A 19,288-nucleotide genomic window follows, 5' to 3' on the forward strand; every position below is an offset into this window, starting at 1 on the left:
TGAACTACCAAGCATATACCCTGATTGTGTGGTGAGTAGATACAATCAAAGTGAAAGACCTGGTCTTCATTGTCTAACTACTGTCACCAGCATGGGCACTATGCCTAGTATTTAGGCAAAAAGAAACATCTGGTATCTAAGCCTATGTCATCGGGTTCGTCAAATTCAAGCCTTGAGGTTCAAAATGTGGTGAACCTCAAAAAATAAAAATCAAATTCATTCAGGTCCACTGAACCTCAAAGGATCCCAACCAGTTCAAATCCAAACATAAACCAAATTTAAAGGTGAATTTTAATCAATTTTTTACAGCATCGGGGGTTTAGTATTTGTTATTTAGTGGTTTAACAGTTTAACAAAAAAAAAAAATGGGAACCTTCCATCACACAATCTCATCCTTCTGCGAGGTGCCCCACAGAGTCCCATTCATTCCGCCATGCACTGCCAGCATACTTGCAAACCTCTCCACCTCCAACCCCACCCAACTGTAGCATGTAGCTCAAAATTCATTATCATGCTGCATGCAAACTTCTGTTCGGGTGAAAACCAGGACACATTCGGAGTAAGAGCTGTTAACTTACAAGGTTGAAGTAAGGCCCATAGGGTAAAATACTCATCTCTCTGCAGTGCACACAGGTGACAGGGAAATACCTCAATGGATTTGATGTTTACCTTTTTTAATAAAATACGGTTGAAGTTATAATTAAAAGAAAGGGATCAAATGTGAATGAGTACTTATTTTGCAACATTAAATTTTTCAAGCATGTATTAATTTTATTTTTAACTTTGTTCTCTTATTTTTAATATTATATCTTTATTTATTTTATGCTTTAGGTGGATCATTTAATTTTTTTAATTTATGTTATTCTTTTTGCTAAACATACAAATTTTAATAATTAGATCTTTTCTTTAATTTTAATTTCTATTTATATGGATTTGATCAATCAGATTTAAGTTTTAACAATATATTTTCAGACATTTAATGAAATGTGAACAAATAGTTATTCTTCCAAAATCCACTTATACATTGATTTTTTCAACATGCATTGATCTCGTAGTGTTGTGTTAATTTTAATTTATTTTATATTTTAAAAAATTTATTTAATATATGCTAATTTATGTTTATTTTTAAAAATACAATATTTATTATAATGGAATATTTGATATTTCTCTATTTTCTATTTATATAGTCGACAATAGTAAACCTTATCAGAAAATTCATATTTGAATCAAACCTAATTCTGCACCCAAACTCCAGTGAGAAGCTGGGAAGGATTTAGGCAAGGGCCAATTCTGTAAGTGTAAACAACAACCAAAAAAATTCAGAGTCAATAAGATAAGAGAGAGAGAGAGAGAGAGGGAATCAGTGAGCTCCTAAAACAAGTTTGAAGTTGTGGGCTCTGTCAAAATGATTAAAGGTCCAACAGCTCTGATCCTCCAATAACAGAAAAAGATTTCACAGTTGGCCGAGATGCACTGGAAAGAGAAGTCCCTTCCCCACCTCCTAAGCCCCCACCGGACCTCCTCCAATAACAGGAAAAGCTTCATGGATGGCCCAGATGCAGTGGAAGGAGAAATCGCTTCCCCATCTCCTAACCACCAGAAGCTCCAAATGATGGCCCCCTGGAAAAAGTCTAAGCACCCAAAAAGTTAGTTGAGTTGAGAGGACAAGTCAAAAACTGGGAAATCCCTCAATCAATCACCATTTTCCTGGAATCAGACCATGAATAGCCTCCAATCTTACCCTAGAAGATGACCCTCAGCACAAGAGGCCAAGAAATAATCACAAGGAGGAAAGGAAACAAAAGGCTGCCAGAAACAAAGCCTCCAGAAAGCAACAAACAATAAACCAGGTCTTTGACATAGGTAAAAAAACCCAAATACATGTCAACAGTGGATTCCCAGGTCAATGAAAGCAGGTAGCTAATATAACCACTACTACGGTTCAAGTTCTACTAATTAACATGCTAGTGCTTGCGCTCACACTTGTTGCTGTGAGCCAGCACATGCAACAGTGGTTAGGGTTAGTTCCAATTCTTAGGCAACTATGACGTAAGACTCAAGAGATATGCCCCACTTGTTGCTGTGAGCCAGCACATACAACAGTGGTTAGGGTTAGTTCCAGTTCCTAGGCAACATTGACGTAAGGGATATGCCCCACATGTTGCTGCTTAGCTTATGATATTTAAATTGGCTGGTGATAATGGTTACCCTGTAATACCCCAGTTTTGACCCCTAGACATGAAACACACATGTTGTCATGTACATCATGAATGGCTAAAAGCCAAACGATGTACTATGTGAGAATTTTCGGCCTGAAAAAAAATGTAAATTTTTCCTTTGGGCAATTTGATCTGATTTTTCCTCTATTTTTTCAGATTTTTCAGATTTTGAAAAAATTAATATATTTTGTATTTTTTAATGTTTGCAGCGGTTTGCCGATTTTTCCATCGATGTTTCTGAAAAGATGTTTTCTGGACCCTCGCCCATGTTTTGCCGATGCTGATTCTTTCAACACTGCATTGAATGATCATTAAAAAGAGTTACAGTAGAACAAAAGAAATCACAAAAAGGCTGAAAGGAAACAAAAGGCTGCCAGAAACAAAGCCTCAGGAAAGCAACAAATGATAAACCAGGTCACTGACATCGGTAAAAAACCCAAATCCATGCCAATGGTCACTTACCAGGTCAGTGAAAGTGTGTAGCTATTGTTTATGGCAGGGTGGAGTTCAGATGCTTTTGGGTGAAATTCGAATTAATGGAGTCCAAATTATCTGGGGTTATAATGACCAATCTGCTTAAACTACCACTCCAGTTGGAATCTTCATGCTATTTGAATTATCATTCAGTGGTGGATTTCAAGTTATCAAGCTTGGGGGAGCTTGAATTGCCATCATTCTGGGGAAATTAGAGTTACTCCCAGAGCTACAACAACCATAAGCAAAGTATAAACAGACTACGGAAAGCTACAGCCATGAATTATGACTCATGAGAGAATTGTGACTGTATGGAATGATAATCACTATCATTGAGAAATTTCACTACAGCTAAAAAGCACTGGAAGCCAACAGTGAGATTCTTGGCCAGCCTGTGCTGGAACTCTGGAGGGAAGTGGGATAGCCTAAGGTACTGCTAAGCAGAAAAGAGGATTCCATTACTTGGGTTGCACCGGTTGATGGAGAAAAAGATTTGTAGCTTGAAATTGCTGTTATGTATATATTCACTGGGAACCTGGGAGTTGGGCTGTGGGAACAGAATTAAAGACAGCCACAGTAAAATTTCACCCTTGTGGACTCATTTCCTCAGCTCACATGTGGCCTCTGTTGCAGAGAGAGTTCGCACTGCATGGAGCCTATGTTTGGCTAGAATGTCCTTCTGCAGAAGTGTCCATGACTGTATATGTGAATTGTGCTAAATTAATGCCATTAGGTAATGGATTTTATTACTTTCTGGCTTGTTCAGTCCCATTTGGATGTGTAAGCCTGCAATTATAATTTATCATGCCATTGTGTTTGAATGATTAATGATACTTGCATATGTTTGCATTGGCATGCCTCCCTCTCTTAAACAATTAATAGTAGGACAATGAGGAAATGCATCAGAGAAACAAACTTGAAGTGAAATTGGTGGTTTCAAGAAGTAATATATATCCTCCAAGTGTACAGAGGTACTGGATACATTACATACCCCAAAATGCTGAATCTGTGTGTTAGCATCATCCTGATAACAGGAAGCTAGTTCAGACCATTTCGAAGAAGCATATAAATCTATATTAATCTGCCACATACAAGTGGGAGAAAAAGGTAAAGCACCTCAAACTAGTACTCATGGAGTGAGTAAAATATTGGAGATTTCATCTAATCCTCGAAAGGAAATAAGAAACAAAAACTACCAGCAACGCAAGAAGAAATTGAAGAATTAGGGTATACTGATCTTATGATCCAGGAGGAGAGAAATGACAAATAAATATTTCAGTCAGATCATGCTTCAGAAGAATTCTGGAGACTAAATTCCAGAAGTGTTTGGTTAAAATTCTATAACAGGAATACCAAATTTTTCCACAAAATGCCAAACAGGAGTGGTTTTCTCTTCCAAATAGCAAATCTATATCTGATTTCACTGAAATATTAGAACAGGCACACCTCACCTTTAAGAAGCACTTAACAAAACCCTGACTATCAGGGAAGACACTCAAGAAAACCTCCTCTCTAGGTGATTGCAAAGGTTGATTGCAAATTTCTGTATAGACCTGTAACAGAGAAGGAAGACGGGAATTAAATTACCTTTTCATTCCATGTAGACATAGACCCGGGGCGAGATGGCTTCTCGTCAAAGTTCTACCAGCCTGTTTGGGACAAAATAAAAGATGGTCTTGTCACCATGGTGTAAGAGTGCAGAAAAGACCGAAAATTGGGGGATTAGAACAAATTTCACCATCCTTGCTCTTATCCCAAAAGACACCAATCCAGCCTCCTTCGCAAGAAAGGCATTGGCTAATCTCTATTTGCAATGTTTAATATAACATATATTCCATGGCTATTGCCTCGAGGATTAAGAAATTCATCTCAAAGTTAATCTTGGAGGAAATGCTCTGTCCCTGGCAGACCCATATGCAAAAATATCATTCTTGTTCAGCACACAGTTCACTCAAACTGTCACTCAAAAAGGAAGGATACAGGTGTGTTAGAATGTGTTATAATGTTGTCTACTGGTCACATTAGCTATTATGATGTTGGTAAATGGATCATTTGTGGCACATCAATAAGGACATCACATGGGTATCTTCGGAGATATTTGTGTGATGACCTGTTCTCTCAGGTAATGGTAACCTGTGTTAAAGTAAATCTCTGAATAATAATGGTCAATTAGATGGTGGACACAGGTCTTAATAAAGTCATTTTGAATTTAGTTTACCCTTTATGAGGAGGTTTTCACTACTCATTTAATCCATGCAGTACAAAAAACTCTCACGTAATATTGCTTAACTTTATGTGTTGATTTGCATGTTATCACAATATGCTATCAAATCTTAGTTTAAAACACAGATTCTGTGGGAATGTGATGACCTAGGCACTGTTGCCGGCAAACAGGGATTAAGGGATCACTGAAACCTAATTCTTCAATTTGAAGCCAGAAATCATTTGATTTTTCAAAAGCCAATTTTGGAGGAAAGTAGAAAAACGATTTTTTATTGAAAGAACCTTGCATATCATGGCTTCAAAAAAACAACAAAACAAAAGAACGACTGTACTGCCATGCAGCCACCAACCTGCTAGACAACTAATCCTTAGGGATTATGGTAAATCGTAAATATTTTGTAAATATTTAAAATAGGAGAAATCTGAAGAGTTGAGAGAATGGGAAAAGTCATTGAACCTTCGAAGATGAAACCAAAGCCATGAAATTTTGTATACAGGAATGTTTTGAGTTAATTGAATGCAATCAAGCATGGAGCAAATTTCTAAAACTGACAATGGAATCAGATCAAGCCATAACTCCATGATTCCCACTCAAAAATGTCTATCTCTCTGCCCATCAGATCTAACTCACTGGTAGACTAAACTCTACTCCTAAGGAGTCATGAGCCCATCAGATCAGTCTCTTGTTCTCCCGTCTCTGCAACCTTTAGTGTGTATTACCAAGCAAAAGTGGTAACCCTATAGGAGAAAACTTTTCTCCTATTCTTCACAGCCAGCCAGCCATGCAACCAGCAGCCCCTAACAGCCACCACTTGCTGATGACATGTCATTATACTTCCACCACTTGCATCAGCCATATGCTTCTCACCAATCCGGCATGAGCACATAGACAAAGGTGGGCTTCCAATCAAAAGGTATTTTAATCATTTTGCAATGGGGTGCTTATGCTTGTTTGTATTGGGGCATTTGATATGGATTATGGTGTGATCGGTAAGGAGGGGTTTTGACCGTGGTCTTGTTCTCTCATGTTAAATTTTGTTGGTACATTCTATGCTTAGCACAATTACTTCAATGTTCCTTCAGCAGCTAATTTCCAATTTAGTTTTCCAATAGCAATCACATTAAAAGTAACTGTAGATAGAACATATAAATAAAATGCAGAAGACAAGCCAAGACAAGAGGACACCAGATTTGGCAAATGCCAGGGAAAAACCCCAATGTGGGGAAAACCCTTTGATCAATTCTTCTTATTATTATGTCAAATGTTCAGCAGAGAGAGAGTAAAAAAATCAAAATTGACTTGCCAAATCAAAGTCACAACAGTCCTGTCAAATCTGCAGTCAACCACAGTCAAACTCAGCCCTAACCAGAAAGTCAAAGATGGTCAACACAGTAGTCAAAAATCTCCTTTGAAGCTTGGTCAAAGGCAGTCAAACTTGACCTCCAGCAGTGGTCAAAGTCAGCCCAAAACAGTCATAAAATCTGCAGTCAAACGTTGCCAACCTGAAGTCAACCTTGCAATCAAACAGACCTGCTATCAATGCAGGTCAAAGTCCTCCTTTTGCCTTGGTTCCTGTGCCCAAAAATGCGGCCTGCTGAGACAAAAATTCACCCTGAAAATCGAAGTCAAAGGATGCCCATAAAGTCAAAGTCAACGCTGGTCAAACTGCAGGAAAGTCTGAAATTTTCAGCCCTGTAATTCTGTCTGAAATTCATCCTCCTTGCCACACGTGTGAGAGAAAGAGAATGCCCAATAGCTGTACGGACCAATGAGAGGAGGAGAGAAGAAAGTGTGATGATGCCAAATGAGGTGAGAGGTCACTTGTATTTATACGAGTAGTTGAAGGTGAAGTGACACATCCATTGGGCTTCATGAGCCTACATGATGATGTGGCCGACCTGAACAATTTGCACATGTGAGGGCATAAATTCAAAAACACACTTTTGCTTGTCCAAATTAGATGATCTTTATATCAATTTTGGTCCTCTCGAAAAGAGGAATTTAATGCAATCATCATCTCCATCAAATGAGCTGTCTCAAGGTGGAATTTGGCCCTAGTTTCCAATTTTAACATCTCACCTTAAATGGGGAGGTTAACCTTTGATCCCAGTGCAGTGGGACCTCTCCTAATGGCCCAATGGGTAGATGAGGGTCATTACTTGGGAAGCCTAGATTGAGATGGTGTAGTTCCATCTATCCCATATTCCATACTCAACACTTTTCATCCTACATTACAAGCCCTTATCTCACATCCATTTTTCAGGTTCAACTGACCATTGGTTCTTTGTGATTTGGCACCTATACATCAACATACCTGGGTAGGGCCCGAAACTTTTCCCTGGAGGTTGACGCAGCTAAAAGAAACAGAAAAAGCATATCATGGCCACAAAATAAAATCAATAGGAGGGAATATCAAAAGGCAAATGATGGTCAAGCCATACACATTAGCACGTGGGAAAAAGCCTAGCATGAGTTGTACCTCACTCATTATTTCCATCACCCAGTTCTTGAGCACATGTTGCTCCATTACATCAAAAGGAGGAACCCTTGCATGTCCCAACCTCGGTGAGCGATAAATTGACTTATCATTGAGGTGTAATACCACTACTATATCATTCAAATCAAGCTCTAACCCTTGAGCTATGAGCAGTAATAAAAAGACAAATCAAAAGTAAATGGTGCACAAGACGGGTGGAAAAACAAAGGTCGGGTTGGAAACTCATGCATCCACGATTGCTCCATCCTCAGATTTTTACACTCAGGATGTGGATCCTCATCATGTACTTGGCCATGAAGTCTTTTGCCTTTCGTACCATCATTATTATTCATTAACACCTATCAATTGAAGGGTGGACTAAGAATATGTTACTCCCCATTAGGGGTTGAAAACACCTAATGTGGTTGTCCTTTAGCCACTCCTAACTAGGGAGGTAAGACCATTACAAGCTCAAAGCCCTAATTTTGGAAGGGAATCCTTATAAATAGCCCATTACATTCAAGCTTGGTATTGTCCCTAATGGTTGGTTGCTTTCACTAGAATCTATGTTGTGATTGTTAGGTGGTTCAATGGCCCATGTCCTGGGCACCTTACCCACAGGTACCCGATCCATCATAGGAATATAATGGCGCTAACAGGTGAAGCATTGAGAGCCTTGGGCCTCCTAGCAACATTGACACATCACACGACACTGGGCACCTCCTACACCGAAGACGTTAAGCCACTTTGCATTAGATTTGATGATTTTTTAAGATGACACACTTCGACCAACATGCCCCTAGGTCGAACTTAGCACCATATGAGGGATGGCAGTTGATTCAAGGCCTAGATGAGGATGGTCTCGCCTTTAGAGAATTGGGAGGACTAGTAGCAACTGGAAAGCCCTCAAAGTTAGAGTAGAGATGGACATAATCAGCTACTAGAGACCCATGGAGACCACTTTGTGTTGCCCCTGTTGGATTTTGGGACCACAAGGAACCATTAAGGTTGATTTTAGGGCCAACCCTCAAATCATGATTTTTACATGCTACTACATCACACTTGTCACCTTGTAGCACCAACGCATGACATTTGGAGCATAATTCATGCATGACGTTAGCCCTCCAAGACAAGCAGCTCACATGTGTGTCCTATTTTTGCAGTTTTGATCAAAAGCTAGTGGGTTGGCTTGTAACCCAAGGGTTTCTTGTGATTTAACTTGTTAGTAGGGGATTTTAGGCTAATATTATGACTCATTCTCCTCATATAAATAGAGGAGAGGATTTTTCATTTCATTCATCATCACTTGGACTAATTCGGCCTCTCTTGGAGAATTTCGGCCTTCTTGTACCTTTGGAGAGATGTGATCTATGGAGCATTTTGTTTATTGGAGCTATATTCTTGTCTTTGGAGAAGTTATCTTGAATCAATGAAAGGATTTTCCATGCATGATATCCTGTAAGTGAGCTTTTTTATTGATAAATTTCTATTTTTATGTCTATTGTATGGAATATATTACTAAACTTGGGTTTCTCTATTGTGCCCTAATTTATTGAAAATCAATTGCATAGAAACTAGATGTGATAATTACATGCATTACTCATAAATAGTATGTGAATGGCAATCTCGTTGGTAAATCTTTGATTTAGTTCTCCCAAGTGAATATTGATCCCTCACAGAGATAATAGTTAGGGTTTTGGTGTTAGGGCATCAAAATATCCTTACTCCTTTGCAAGATTTGGCTAATCTAGCAATCCCATAGACTCCATCCACCCAAGGACTATGCACTGGCCTTGTCTAATAGGTGATCAACATTTATCTTACCGACAACTAAGATCCGCACCTTTTCTCTCTCCCATTCTGGCCCTCTCAATGACAAGCGAGCTCAATTAGGGCTTAGTGTGAAATTGCCTAGGATAGAGATTATTTTCTCTCTCCCATTCTCTCCCTCTCAATGACAAGTGGGCTCAATTAGGGCTTAGTGTGAAATTGCCTAGGATAGAGATTTTTTGCATTGGAAGGATTCAACATTGATAGTAGTGGTGGTTGCCTCAAAATCATTCCTCTTCGTGGCTAATCTTTTCATTATTCTCCATAATTTTTCCTTTCCTAGCTATTTTTCCCTAGGAGAAACCCTAGTTTGGTTAAGCCTCGACCTGAGGGCTTCTTGAAGGTTTAATGTGTCATTATAGTGTTGGGATACATTGTAGGAAACCTTTCCTTTGTACCTTTACCTCAAGCCACTCCATTTCACACATTATTAATCAATCCCTAGGTCAAGGGTGCCCTAGTTTGGCCTCTCTAGCAGAAGTGAATTGCCTCTCCTCATTGCTTGAGCCTTGTTCCTAATTTGTGTCGTCCCTTGGAGGCCTATCATGTCACCTTATACCTTTAAGCCTAGAATATCTCTTGCAGGTGACCTCAACACTGGACTCCTCCCATTGGTGAAAATCCACAAAGAGCATGGGTTAGTAGTTGTGGTGACAGTGGGCTACCACCTTGTTATTGTCACTTGGTCTAGTGATTCCCTTGAGTACCCCTCTACAAGGCCTACTAGATTTTGTAGCAACAGTGTGCATGCAAAAATAACCCTCTACCTATTCTCCTAGCCATAACATTCTCTATGGATCGTGTACATCATGACTCAACCCCTCACCCCTCTATGTGTGCAAACTAGCCTTTGAATGGTGGAGCTTGTCTAGGGCCTAGTTCTCTTCCCATTCGCACAGCTTGAGAAATTTTAGGGATGCCTCCACTCACAGACTCTATTAGATGCTCATTCTCTCTTTATTCTCCTCATCACTAACAAGGATCATCCCCTCTCCACTCTCAACTCATGCGCGTCGAATTTTGTTACATCAAACACTTAGTTTCCACAAATTGTTCGAGGGTGTGATATCTAAACACGCAGCCCATTCACTCTTTAGTGCCTTCTCTATCTACCCATAACCTTGGTGCCTCCACAAAGGATCAAACACCCATTTGTAACCTCAATGAACCCGACGTGAAAAAAAGGGAGACTACAAGGGTCGGCTCAGTAGCATCAATGATTATCGTCTAATGTTGTTGTGTCTACTCCATTCTCATCTAGCCATAGTGGTGGATAGGGCAGAGTTTACAACGAAATAACAAGTGCAAGCTCAATTCTCAATGAACCTCTGAATCGACATTTGTTGCATGACATTTTAGTTTCTAAAAGCATGAAATCAACGACCACATTTCTCATTTGTAATTACTTATTAAAGTACAAATGGTAAATATTTATCTTTTGTGAAACTATCATCAAGCCAAAGAAAAATAACATCCTCTATGTGTGTTCCAAATTCATAGGCATTTATTTGCAATTCATATTAATTGGTTGCGTGGAAAAACTTTGAGAATATTTTGCAATGATTTTGTTTATAAAGATGTATTCTCTCATCTCCATTTTTAGTGTGGTGCTGACAGAGTGGTCCAAAAAGATCAAAACACACTATGATTATTTAATGATTTATGGGATCACATCTATGAAGGTAAGGTTTACGCTGGAAAAGAAGAGGACAGTGGACCTAACAAGTTGACATCAGAAAAGGTGCTAGCCATATGGAAGAACAAAGTCAAGAAAGCATATACCTTGATTGTCACGATAGTAAGTGAACAAGTGAGGCATCATATTATTTCCATTAAGGACTCTTATGGTTCTCTAAAAAATTGAAGGACTTGTATTACTCACAATTAGAACTAGATCTCGTACAGCAACTAGTGAAACTCCTTTATCCAAATTTGAAGAATAATGGCCCCATGAGCTTTACCTTTTGAGATGGCATGATAGAGATGCCACTGGAATGAAGATAAACATTCCTCTCACAACATTCATCAAGGCTCTCTATCCCACACATATTCGCAGTACCTTGAATCCCTGCCATCTACTGGCCAAATGAAGTCCATCTAATTTGACTCTGCACATTACATTGTTTCCCATTGCAGTATAGGAGAAACAAAAGATTTATTTCACACTTCATTTGCTTCTCACAGAGATGCATAGCTACTTGACACAAGTGGAACATGCCACATAACCTTCTAGAGAGACTTCTTTGAAGCTCTCAGTGACAAGATAGATGGTATAGTTTATTTTGTAGATAAATCAAGTCTCAAACCTTTGAGCATTGGCACCATCAAGCTTCAATTCCATGGATTCCCATATTTTCCTCCACATGATGTGCTCTATCTTCCATAGCTACGAAGGAACATTTGTCCCTTCTGCACACTCAACAACAAGGCCACTTCATTCATATCTTTGGTGGAAAGGTTGAGATAAAGAAAGCTTTTGACAACATGGTTGTCATTACTAGAGTGGAAGATGAAAGATTGTTTTAGTTGAAAGGGACATTTGCTCATGCATACAATTTTGCATACCTCTCTCATCACAAAGAAGGTACACTATGATCTAATCTTCTATGGCATTCTAGATTTGGACATATTAATTATGACATCCTTTGTTCATTGAAAAAGCATGATAATATTCCTACGAAAGTGAAGCACTGTAATGCTTGTATCCTTAAAAAACATAGCAAACAATCCTTCCATGATTCCACTTCCAAAGTCTGTAAAAAAATTGGATTGATACATTATGATGTGCATGGCCCCATGCCTATTCCTTATGCCAATGGCAATCCTCGCTTTTGATCCAAATTACCATGATTTGTGCTTTAGATCACATTTCACCAACAAATGCCCACCTTTCAAAATCCAGATCCAAGCAATAATTAGGTCTCAATCTTCTACAAATCCACAAGCCAGTGCAATCATTCTTTTCCTCTACACACATACTCTACAAGCACCAGGCCATCCACGCCCTAATACCAATTGTTAGGAATAAACATACGGGAGAAAATAGCAGATTGCAACATAGAAACAACATTACTTTACCCTGGGAAACCCAAACTAGGAAAAATCCTTGACCAAATCCAACGAAGTCAGCATTCACACTCGCCCTCCAAGCCCTTGGCAATGGAATATCTCAAGCCTATTTAAAGGCTTCATTAAATGCAATCCACGAGCAAAATACCATGCTTCATTGTGTCGAGTTTGACCTCACAATACCATGTATTTGATGAGGAGATTCCAGATCTTGAAGGGGTCATCCCTATCTTGGATCAATCTTTGAAATATATGTTTGAAGCACCATTGCCCCTTCATGATGTTTTGACCACTTCAACAAATCTGGAGGAGCCATTGGATGATATGATTGAGAAAACTAAAAGGTTGAACCTTGATGGAAATGCAACACCATCTCAATCTATGGAATAACCTAGACCATCTCATAAAGACCCACCAAATTGTTCATCCTAACAAGGTTGAAAAGACAGGGACTAGAGGTTCCACTAGACAAGATGGAGGTGACGTAGATAATTCAAATTAAGGTGTTGTAGATTATCTGGATATTTCATATGATTGCAAATTGAATTTATCTACTAACTTTGAAGCAATTTCCTTTGAAGAAGTTGAAAAAGGATTGCAAATTGAATTTATCTACTAACTTTGAACCAATTTCCTTTGAAGAAGTTGAAAAAGGCCATGTACAAGGAATCTGATGCTCTCATCAAGAATGGGACAATGAAGTTGGTGGACCTCCATTCAAAACCAAACCAATTTGCTGCAAATGTGTCTAAAATAACAACTACAAATCAAATGTATCACTCAACAAGCACAAAGCAAGGCTAGTGCCAAAAGGATTTCCACATAAAGAAGATATTAATTATGAGGATACTTTTGCCCCCACATCAAAATGTGCCACCATTGGTACTCTATTTATCAAATGGATATGAAGTCTGCTTTCTTAAACAGAGACCTAAAAGAGAATGTCTTCATGTCTTAACTAGAAGGTTTTGTTGTGAAGGGACAAGAACATAAAGTACGTAAACTCAATGGCCTTAAACAAGCACCGCCAGCCTAATATGAACAATTAACTGAACATCTTCAGAAATTTAATTTCAAACACTTAATCTTGATGATGCAACTCTACTTGTCAAGAAAGTTGGAAAAACTATTGTATACCTTGTAGTGTATGTAGAGGAGATTTTGATAATGGGGAACAATGAAGCTATAATGCATCCATAGAGAAATAGTTGAAGAAAGGCTTTGAGATGACGGATTTGGGACATCTTCAATACTACTTGAGCATTGAAGTGACTCAACATCAAAATACATATTTATTTCCCAAAAGTACAGTGGAGAATTGTTGAACAAGTTTGGCATGGTTGGAACTAACCTCTCCCTACTCCAATGGAACATTATTTAAAGTTACATCAAAAGTAGATGAATTTGAAAATGAAACCAAGTACAAACAGCTTGTGGGAAGTCTTATCTACCTTTGCCACAACCAGATCAAATATTTCATTTGTTATCGAGATTCTTTGATGGGGATGAAGAAAAAGGAGTGTCAACTTCAAGCTATTGCAAGAGTCTTGGATCAACTATTGTCTCTTGGAGGTCATACAAACAATCATTTCCAATAGATTCCACAGCAAAGGCAAAATATGTGGCCGTTGCAAAAGTACGAAAGGAGATTTTGTGGCTTAGGAAGATACTTGAAGATTTGAAAGAGTAACAAGTGAATTCTATTCCTCTTATGGGTGACAACACATCTACAATCAAGTTGGCCAATAATCCCCATAATCTATGATCAAACCAGGCAATATCATCATGAAGTACCTTCTAATTCAATATCATGTAGAAGCCAAGACTATTCATTTGAGACATTGTTGCATGAATGATCAAATTGCAACCATGTTCACCGAAGTGCTTGGAAGAGAAAAGTCTGAAAAGGTTAAAAAGATTCTTGAAATCACAAACACCCCTTCGAATTATAGGGAGAATGTTAGGCACTTAATCCCAAAGGATCATGGTAAATTGAAAATTCTTTGTAAATATTTAAGATAGGAGAAATATGAGGAGTTAGGAGAATAGGAAGAGCCATTGAACCTGAAGATGAAACCAAAGGTTACAAAATTTCTACATATGAATGTTTGCAGTTAATGGAATGTAAACAAGCGTGGAGTTGGTTCTTATGCCTGACAACCTGCATGTGAGGATCCATATGGAACCTAAGCCAGTCTGTAGAGTGCTGGAAATCAAACCTCCAAGGAGAAATTGAACCGTATTGATCTGCTACAGAACTTATCAGCCTGCAATTGAACCATATTTTCAGCATATTCAAGGAGAAATTAGCACAAATCTGGATGTTTTGGTGCTGGTTTTGGAGCAGATTTATCAAAACACGTGATTTTCAGCAATACGTCGCTGATATTGGTGTTTAGAACCAATGTACAGATACTCTTAATACAAGATTGCAGATTGATGAAGGAAGACCATAAATTTTCTTAGGCATCATGGTAATTTGTAAATATTCAAAATAGGAGAAATCTGAAGAGTTAGAAGAATGGGAAGAATCATCGAGCCTCGGAAGCTGAAACCAAAGGTAACGAAATTTGTATATAGAAATGTTTTCAGTTAAACATCTGTACAGTTAGTTCCTATGCCTGACAACCTGCATGTGAGGATCCATGCAGCTATACAGCATTGAAAACACAATCCCCAAGGAGAAACTTGAGCTGCCACTCTGTAGAGCACTGGAAATCAAACCAGCAAGGATAAATTGCACTTTATGGACTTGCTAGGGAACCATCAGCCTGCAGTTGAACCATATTTTCAGCAGATTCAAGGAGAAATTAACACAATTCTGTATGTTCTGGTGCTGGTTTTGGAGCAGATTTATCAAAATACATGTGTGAGTGTGTGGAGTCTATAATCTGATAGATCAATGAATAAGTTTCCAAGGAGGCCAGCAACCAAAATTTCAACAATTACCTATGCAATGGATAATGGAATTTTCAAGGGAGAGCTACCAGGAGTTCACCAATAGGACAATCCATTCACATGTTATATGAGTAATGCATGCAATAGATCATCTAGATAGCATTAAGTATATCTTCAACAAATTAGGGCACAATTAACATAACCTAGAATCAACATTATTCCATACATTAGACATGAAGAAAATAGATATTCAACAATTAGGTACACTTCCAAGATAACATGCAAAGATTCCATCCACTTGTCCAAAGAACTGCTCCAATGATAACCAAAATCAGCTCCTAATATCAAAGTGCATTTATAGATTCAATCTCTACCACAAGAAAAGAGGGCTGAAATTTCTCTAGAGAGAGAGGTCGAAATCTCCAAGTGTGTGATGATGATTTGATACAAATGATCTATCCTCTATTTAAATGAGGAGTCATAAAGTCTATTTTAGCCTAATGCCCCTAAAAATCATAAAATAATGTGCAGTAAACACCCTAGGTCACAAGTCAACATAGTAGCCTATGAAAAACATAATAACTCTCCACATGTGTGCCGAAATAAGAGAGAGTACTAACGTCGTGCAAGTGTAGGCCCTTCTAGGGCTGACGTTGAGGGCAATGGGTGCCATAATTAGTGTCGAAACCCTCTAAACTCAACCTCTAGGGGTTGACCCCTAGATCTCTGACATAATCCCTCTATGGAGCCCAATTTTGGCTTTGGGGCACAAAAGTGGTCTCATGAGTCTCCAAGTGGCTAAAATGTTTGTCTCTACTCCAATGTTGAGGGCTCCCAAGGTGTTGCTAGCCCTCCCATGTCTCAATGTGCGTTACCATGCTCATTTGGGCCCTGGATTAGCTGCAATCCCATCTATTCAATGTTAAGCCAACTGGGGGCACGTTGGTCTAGGTGCATCATCCCATAAAATTCAATAATGTGGGGCAAAGTGTTGGAACGTTGTGGGTGTTAGAGGTGCCCAAGGATGCAAGTGAACTGTCTAGAGTCCTAGACTCCCATGGCTCTCCATGCCTCACCTGTGGGTTTCAATATGTCCCTTTGGAGGACCTGGACCCTAGTCAAGTTGCCCAAACCCATAGATGGAACCACCTGTCAATCACACACAATATCCAGTGCGACAACTTTCACCATCAGGTACATTTAATCATTATTGCATCTAAGTGAACCAAGCTTGAAAGTGATGGGAAAATTAACACTTCATGTGAGGTTTCCCTTCCAAAAGTGTAGCTTTGGTCACATAATGGTGTTACCTCCATAGGTAGTAGTCGTTAATAGATGACCCTATTAGGTGTTCTCAACCCCCAATTGGAAGTGGCATGTCCTCGATCCACCCTTCAATCGATAGGTGCCATGTAAATAATGGATTGAATGGGAAAAGACTTCATGGCCAAGTGCCATAGTCAAAGGGACCAACTTGATGGGGATTCTTATCTTAGGTGTATAGTCTATAGATGTGATGAGGGAGCAATTGTGGATGCATGAGTTACCAACTCGACCTTTGTTTTTCCACCCCTCGAATGCCTTTTACTTTTTCTTTGTATCATTGCCCGTAGCTCAAGGAATGAGAACTTGCTTTGTATGATGTGTAGCAAGAGGCAGCCCATTGCCCACCAAGGGTTGGGACATGCTCAGGAACCGGTTGATGGCCATAATGAGTGAGGTAGAGCTCATGCTTGGATTTTTGCCCACGTGCTAATTTGAATGCCCTGACTATCCTTTGCATTTTGATTTTTCTTATGTTTTGTTGCCATCGTATGCTCTTTCTATTTCTTTTAGCTACATCAAACTCCCAGGCAAATTTACGGGCCCTACCCAGGCATGAGGATGTGTGGGTGCCAAATCCCAATGAACCAGTGGTCAGTTGAACTCGAAGAATGGAGATGTAAAAGGGGCTTGCAATGTAAGATGGAAAGTGGTAATCATGGAATATGGAGAGATGGGGCTACGGTATCTCAATCATGGCTTCCCAAGTAGTACCCCTCCTATACCAATCGGGCCATTAAGGGAGGTCCCACTAGACTGGGATTGAAAATATAACCCCCATTTAAGGTGAGGAAACAAGATCACAACCAAGACCCTTCTTTCTTCCAAGTTACCCAGAATCTGTTATGTAAAAAATAGTTAATTTTAGGTTTATTATTTAATTTAGGTTTAGTTAGGCGAAAGGGCACGATCATAAGATCATGCCCTTTCCCAATGGGTGTCCATGGCGGTATTTAAGCCAGGAGCCCCATTGTAATCAGACATCATCTGTCATTTTTCATATCTTTTAATAAATATTTATATATCTATTCTGCGTTCTAGCATTTTCTGTACCATCTGGTATCAGAGCCGGTTTGCATCCTCCACACTACGCTGTTGCTCGCTGGATCATTCGACTGACGCAAGTCCCTCACTGTTCGTTGTGCTCACTGTTCCCTCACCGTTCGTTGTGCTCACTGTACCCACATCCGTCGCTGTTCCGAGCCATCGTTTCATCTACCCATCGCTGTTCCGGGCCATCGTTTCATCTACCCACATCCGTCGCGGTTCCGTCGCTGTTCCGAGCCATCGTTTCATCTACCCGCATCTGCCTGTTGTCACGGGCCAAGTGCATTTATTTTGAAACGCAGACAACAGTCCGTTGATTTTTTCTGTAGGGAAGTAGTTACGTCGAGAGGTGATACGGTGTGAGACGTCATACAGTTTGAAGTTAACCACCACATCATACATTGCGTTAATACACACGTAAACGTGACCCTTCCTTAAGACGTGACTATCCAACGTTTATGATATATATAAAAAAATAATTATAGCTTGATTAATTATAATATATATATATATATATATCATATTTAAATTTATATATAATATATATATAATTTAATTATAAGTTATATAATTTATAACTTTAATTTATATATATATATATAAGGTTAATAATTATAAATTATAATTATTATAATTTATAATTAAAAAAAAAAAATATTAATTAAATTAAATTATTAAATTAATTTAATTTAATTTAATAAAAAAATTATTATTAATTAAATTAAATTAATTTAATTTAATTAGCTGGCAAATAAATACACGCCTCCGCAAACCCGCTCAATGTCGACAATGACAATGGCGGATTTTCAAAAAAGGTTGTTAGATGCAGAGCAAAAGATAAATAACAACCACGACGAGGTCAGTAAAAGATTAAATGAAGTCGAGAGCAAGCTTGGGGAGCAAGCGGACAAAATCAAAAATCTTGAAGATACGACAAATCGAATAGAGATAAAGATGGAAAGTCAACATGTCCAAACAGGAGTAAACTTCAGAGAAGTCTTAACAATGCTGAAAAGTCTGTGTAAAAAGTCTAATTGTACACCCGAAGAGCTATTAAAAGAAGGTGAAGAGAATCAAGAACACATCTCGTCAGAGTCAACTAAGTCCACAGACTCTCATGACAAAGTTGAATCCCCAAAAAAATCAGCGACACACCACCAAGAAGCAAGTAACATTGCCTTTACAAACAAGCAACTTTGGGATACCCTTACTAATCAACACCCTCTTTTTGCTCAACCATTAGCCACATACCAGAAGAGGGTAAAGGTTGAGATGCCTAAATTCGATGGGAACGAAAAAAACAATGTTGCATGGATAAATAAAGCAGAAGAATACTTTGAGATATATGACATCACTGACGATGACGAAAAGCTCAGACACGCATCCATGAAAATGGAGGGAGAAGCATATAACTGATATATGTGGTGGAAAAAGACAACACACGTCATTAGCTGGAGGAGATTTAAAGATGCATTCTTCAAAAGATTCCAAGGTGTAAAGGAAGAAGAGTTCTTTTCAAAACTCATCAAATTACGACAAAAAGGAAGTGTGGATGAATACACTCAAGAATGGGAGACCTTAGTAACACAAGTACCTGGGTTATCAGAATCTCGTTTAATTCAGTCATACATCTCGGGACTTAAAACCCATTTACAAGTAGAACTTGAGATGCATGACATTTCATCAATAGAAGTAGCAAGACGAAAAGCAAAAACAGCCGAAAAGAAA

General features: G+C 38.7%; 1 protein-coding gene across 3 annotated transcripts in view; it reads right to left on the reverse strand.

The window, feature by feature from the left end:
- The window catches only part of LOC149255488 (RNA polymerase II C-terminal domain phosphatase-like 1), a 142,527-nt gene that overhangs the window by 2,425 nt on the left and 120,814 nt on the right, over positions 1–19,288 (reverse strand). The window contains exon 18 of one of the 3 annotated variants that reach the window (XM_089460495.1): positions 4,281–4,342. The exons of the other annotated variants lie outside the window; for them this stretch is intronic. Within the exon in view, the coding sequence (XP_089316621.1) occupies positions 4,327–4,342 (16 nt within the window). The 3' untranslated portion in view covers positions 4,281–4,326. The remainder of the gene's footprint in view (positions 1–4,280; positions 4,343–19,288) is intronic. 3 annotated transcript variants of the gene reach the window in all.

This window comes from Pinus tabuliformis, chromosome 7 (genome assembly GCF_031772625.1).
Source record: "Pinus tabuliformis cultivar Carrire ecotype Pingquan chromosome 7, CPIR1, whole genome shotgun sequence".
In the NCBI taxonomy this organism is placed as follows: domain Eukaryota; kingdom Viridiplantae; phylum Streptophyta; class Pinopsida; order Pinales; family Pinaceae; genus Pinus; species Pinus tabuliformis.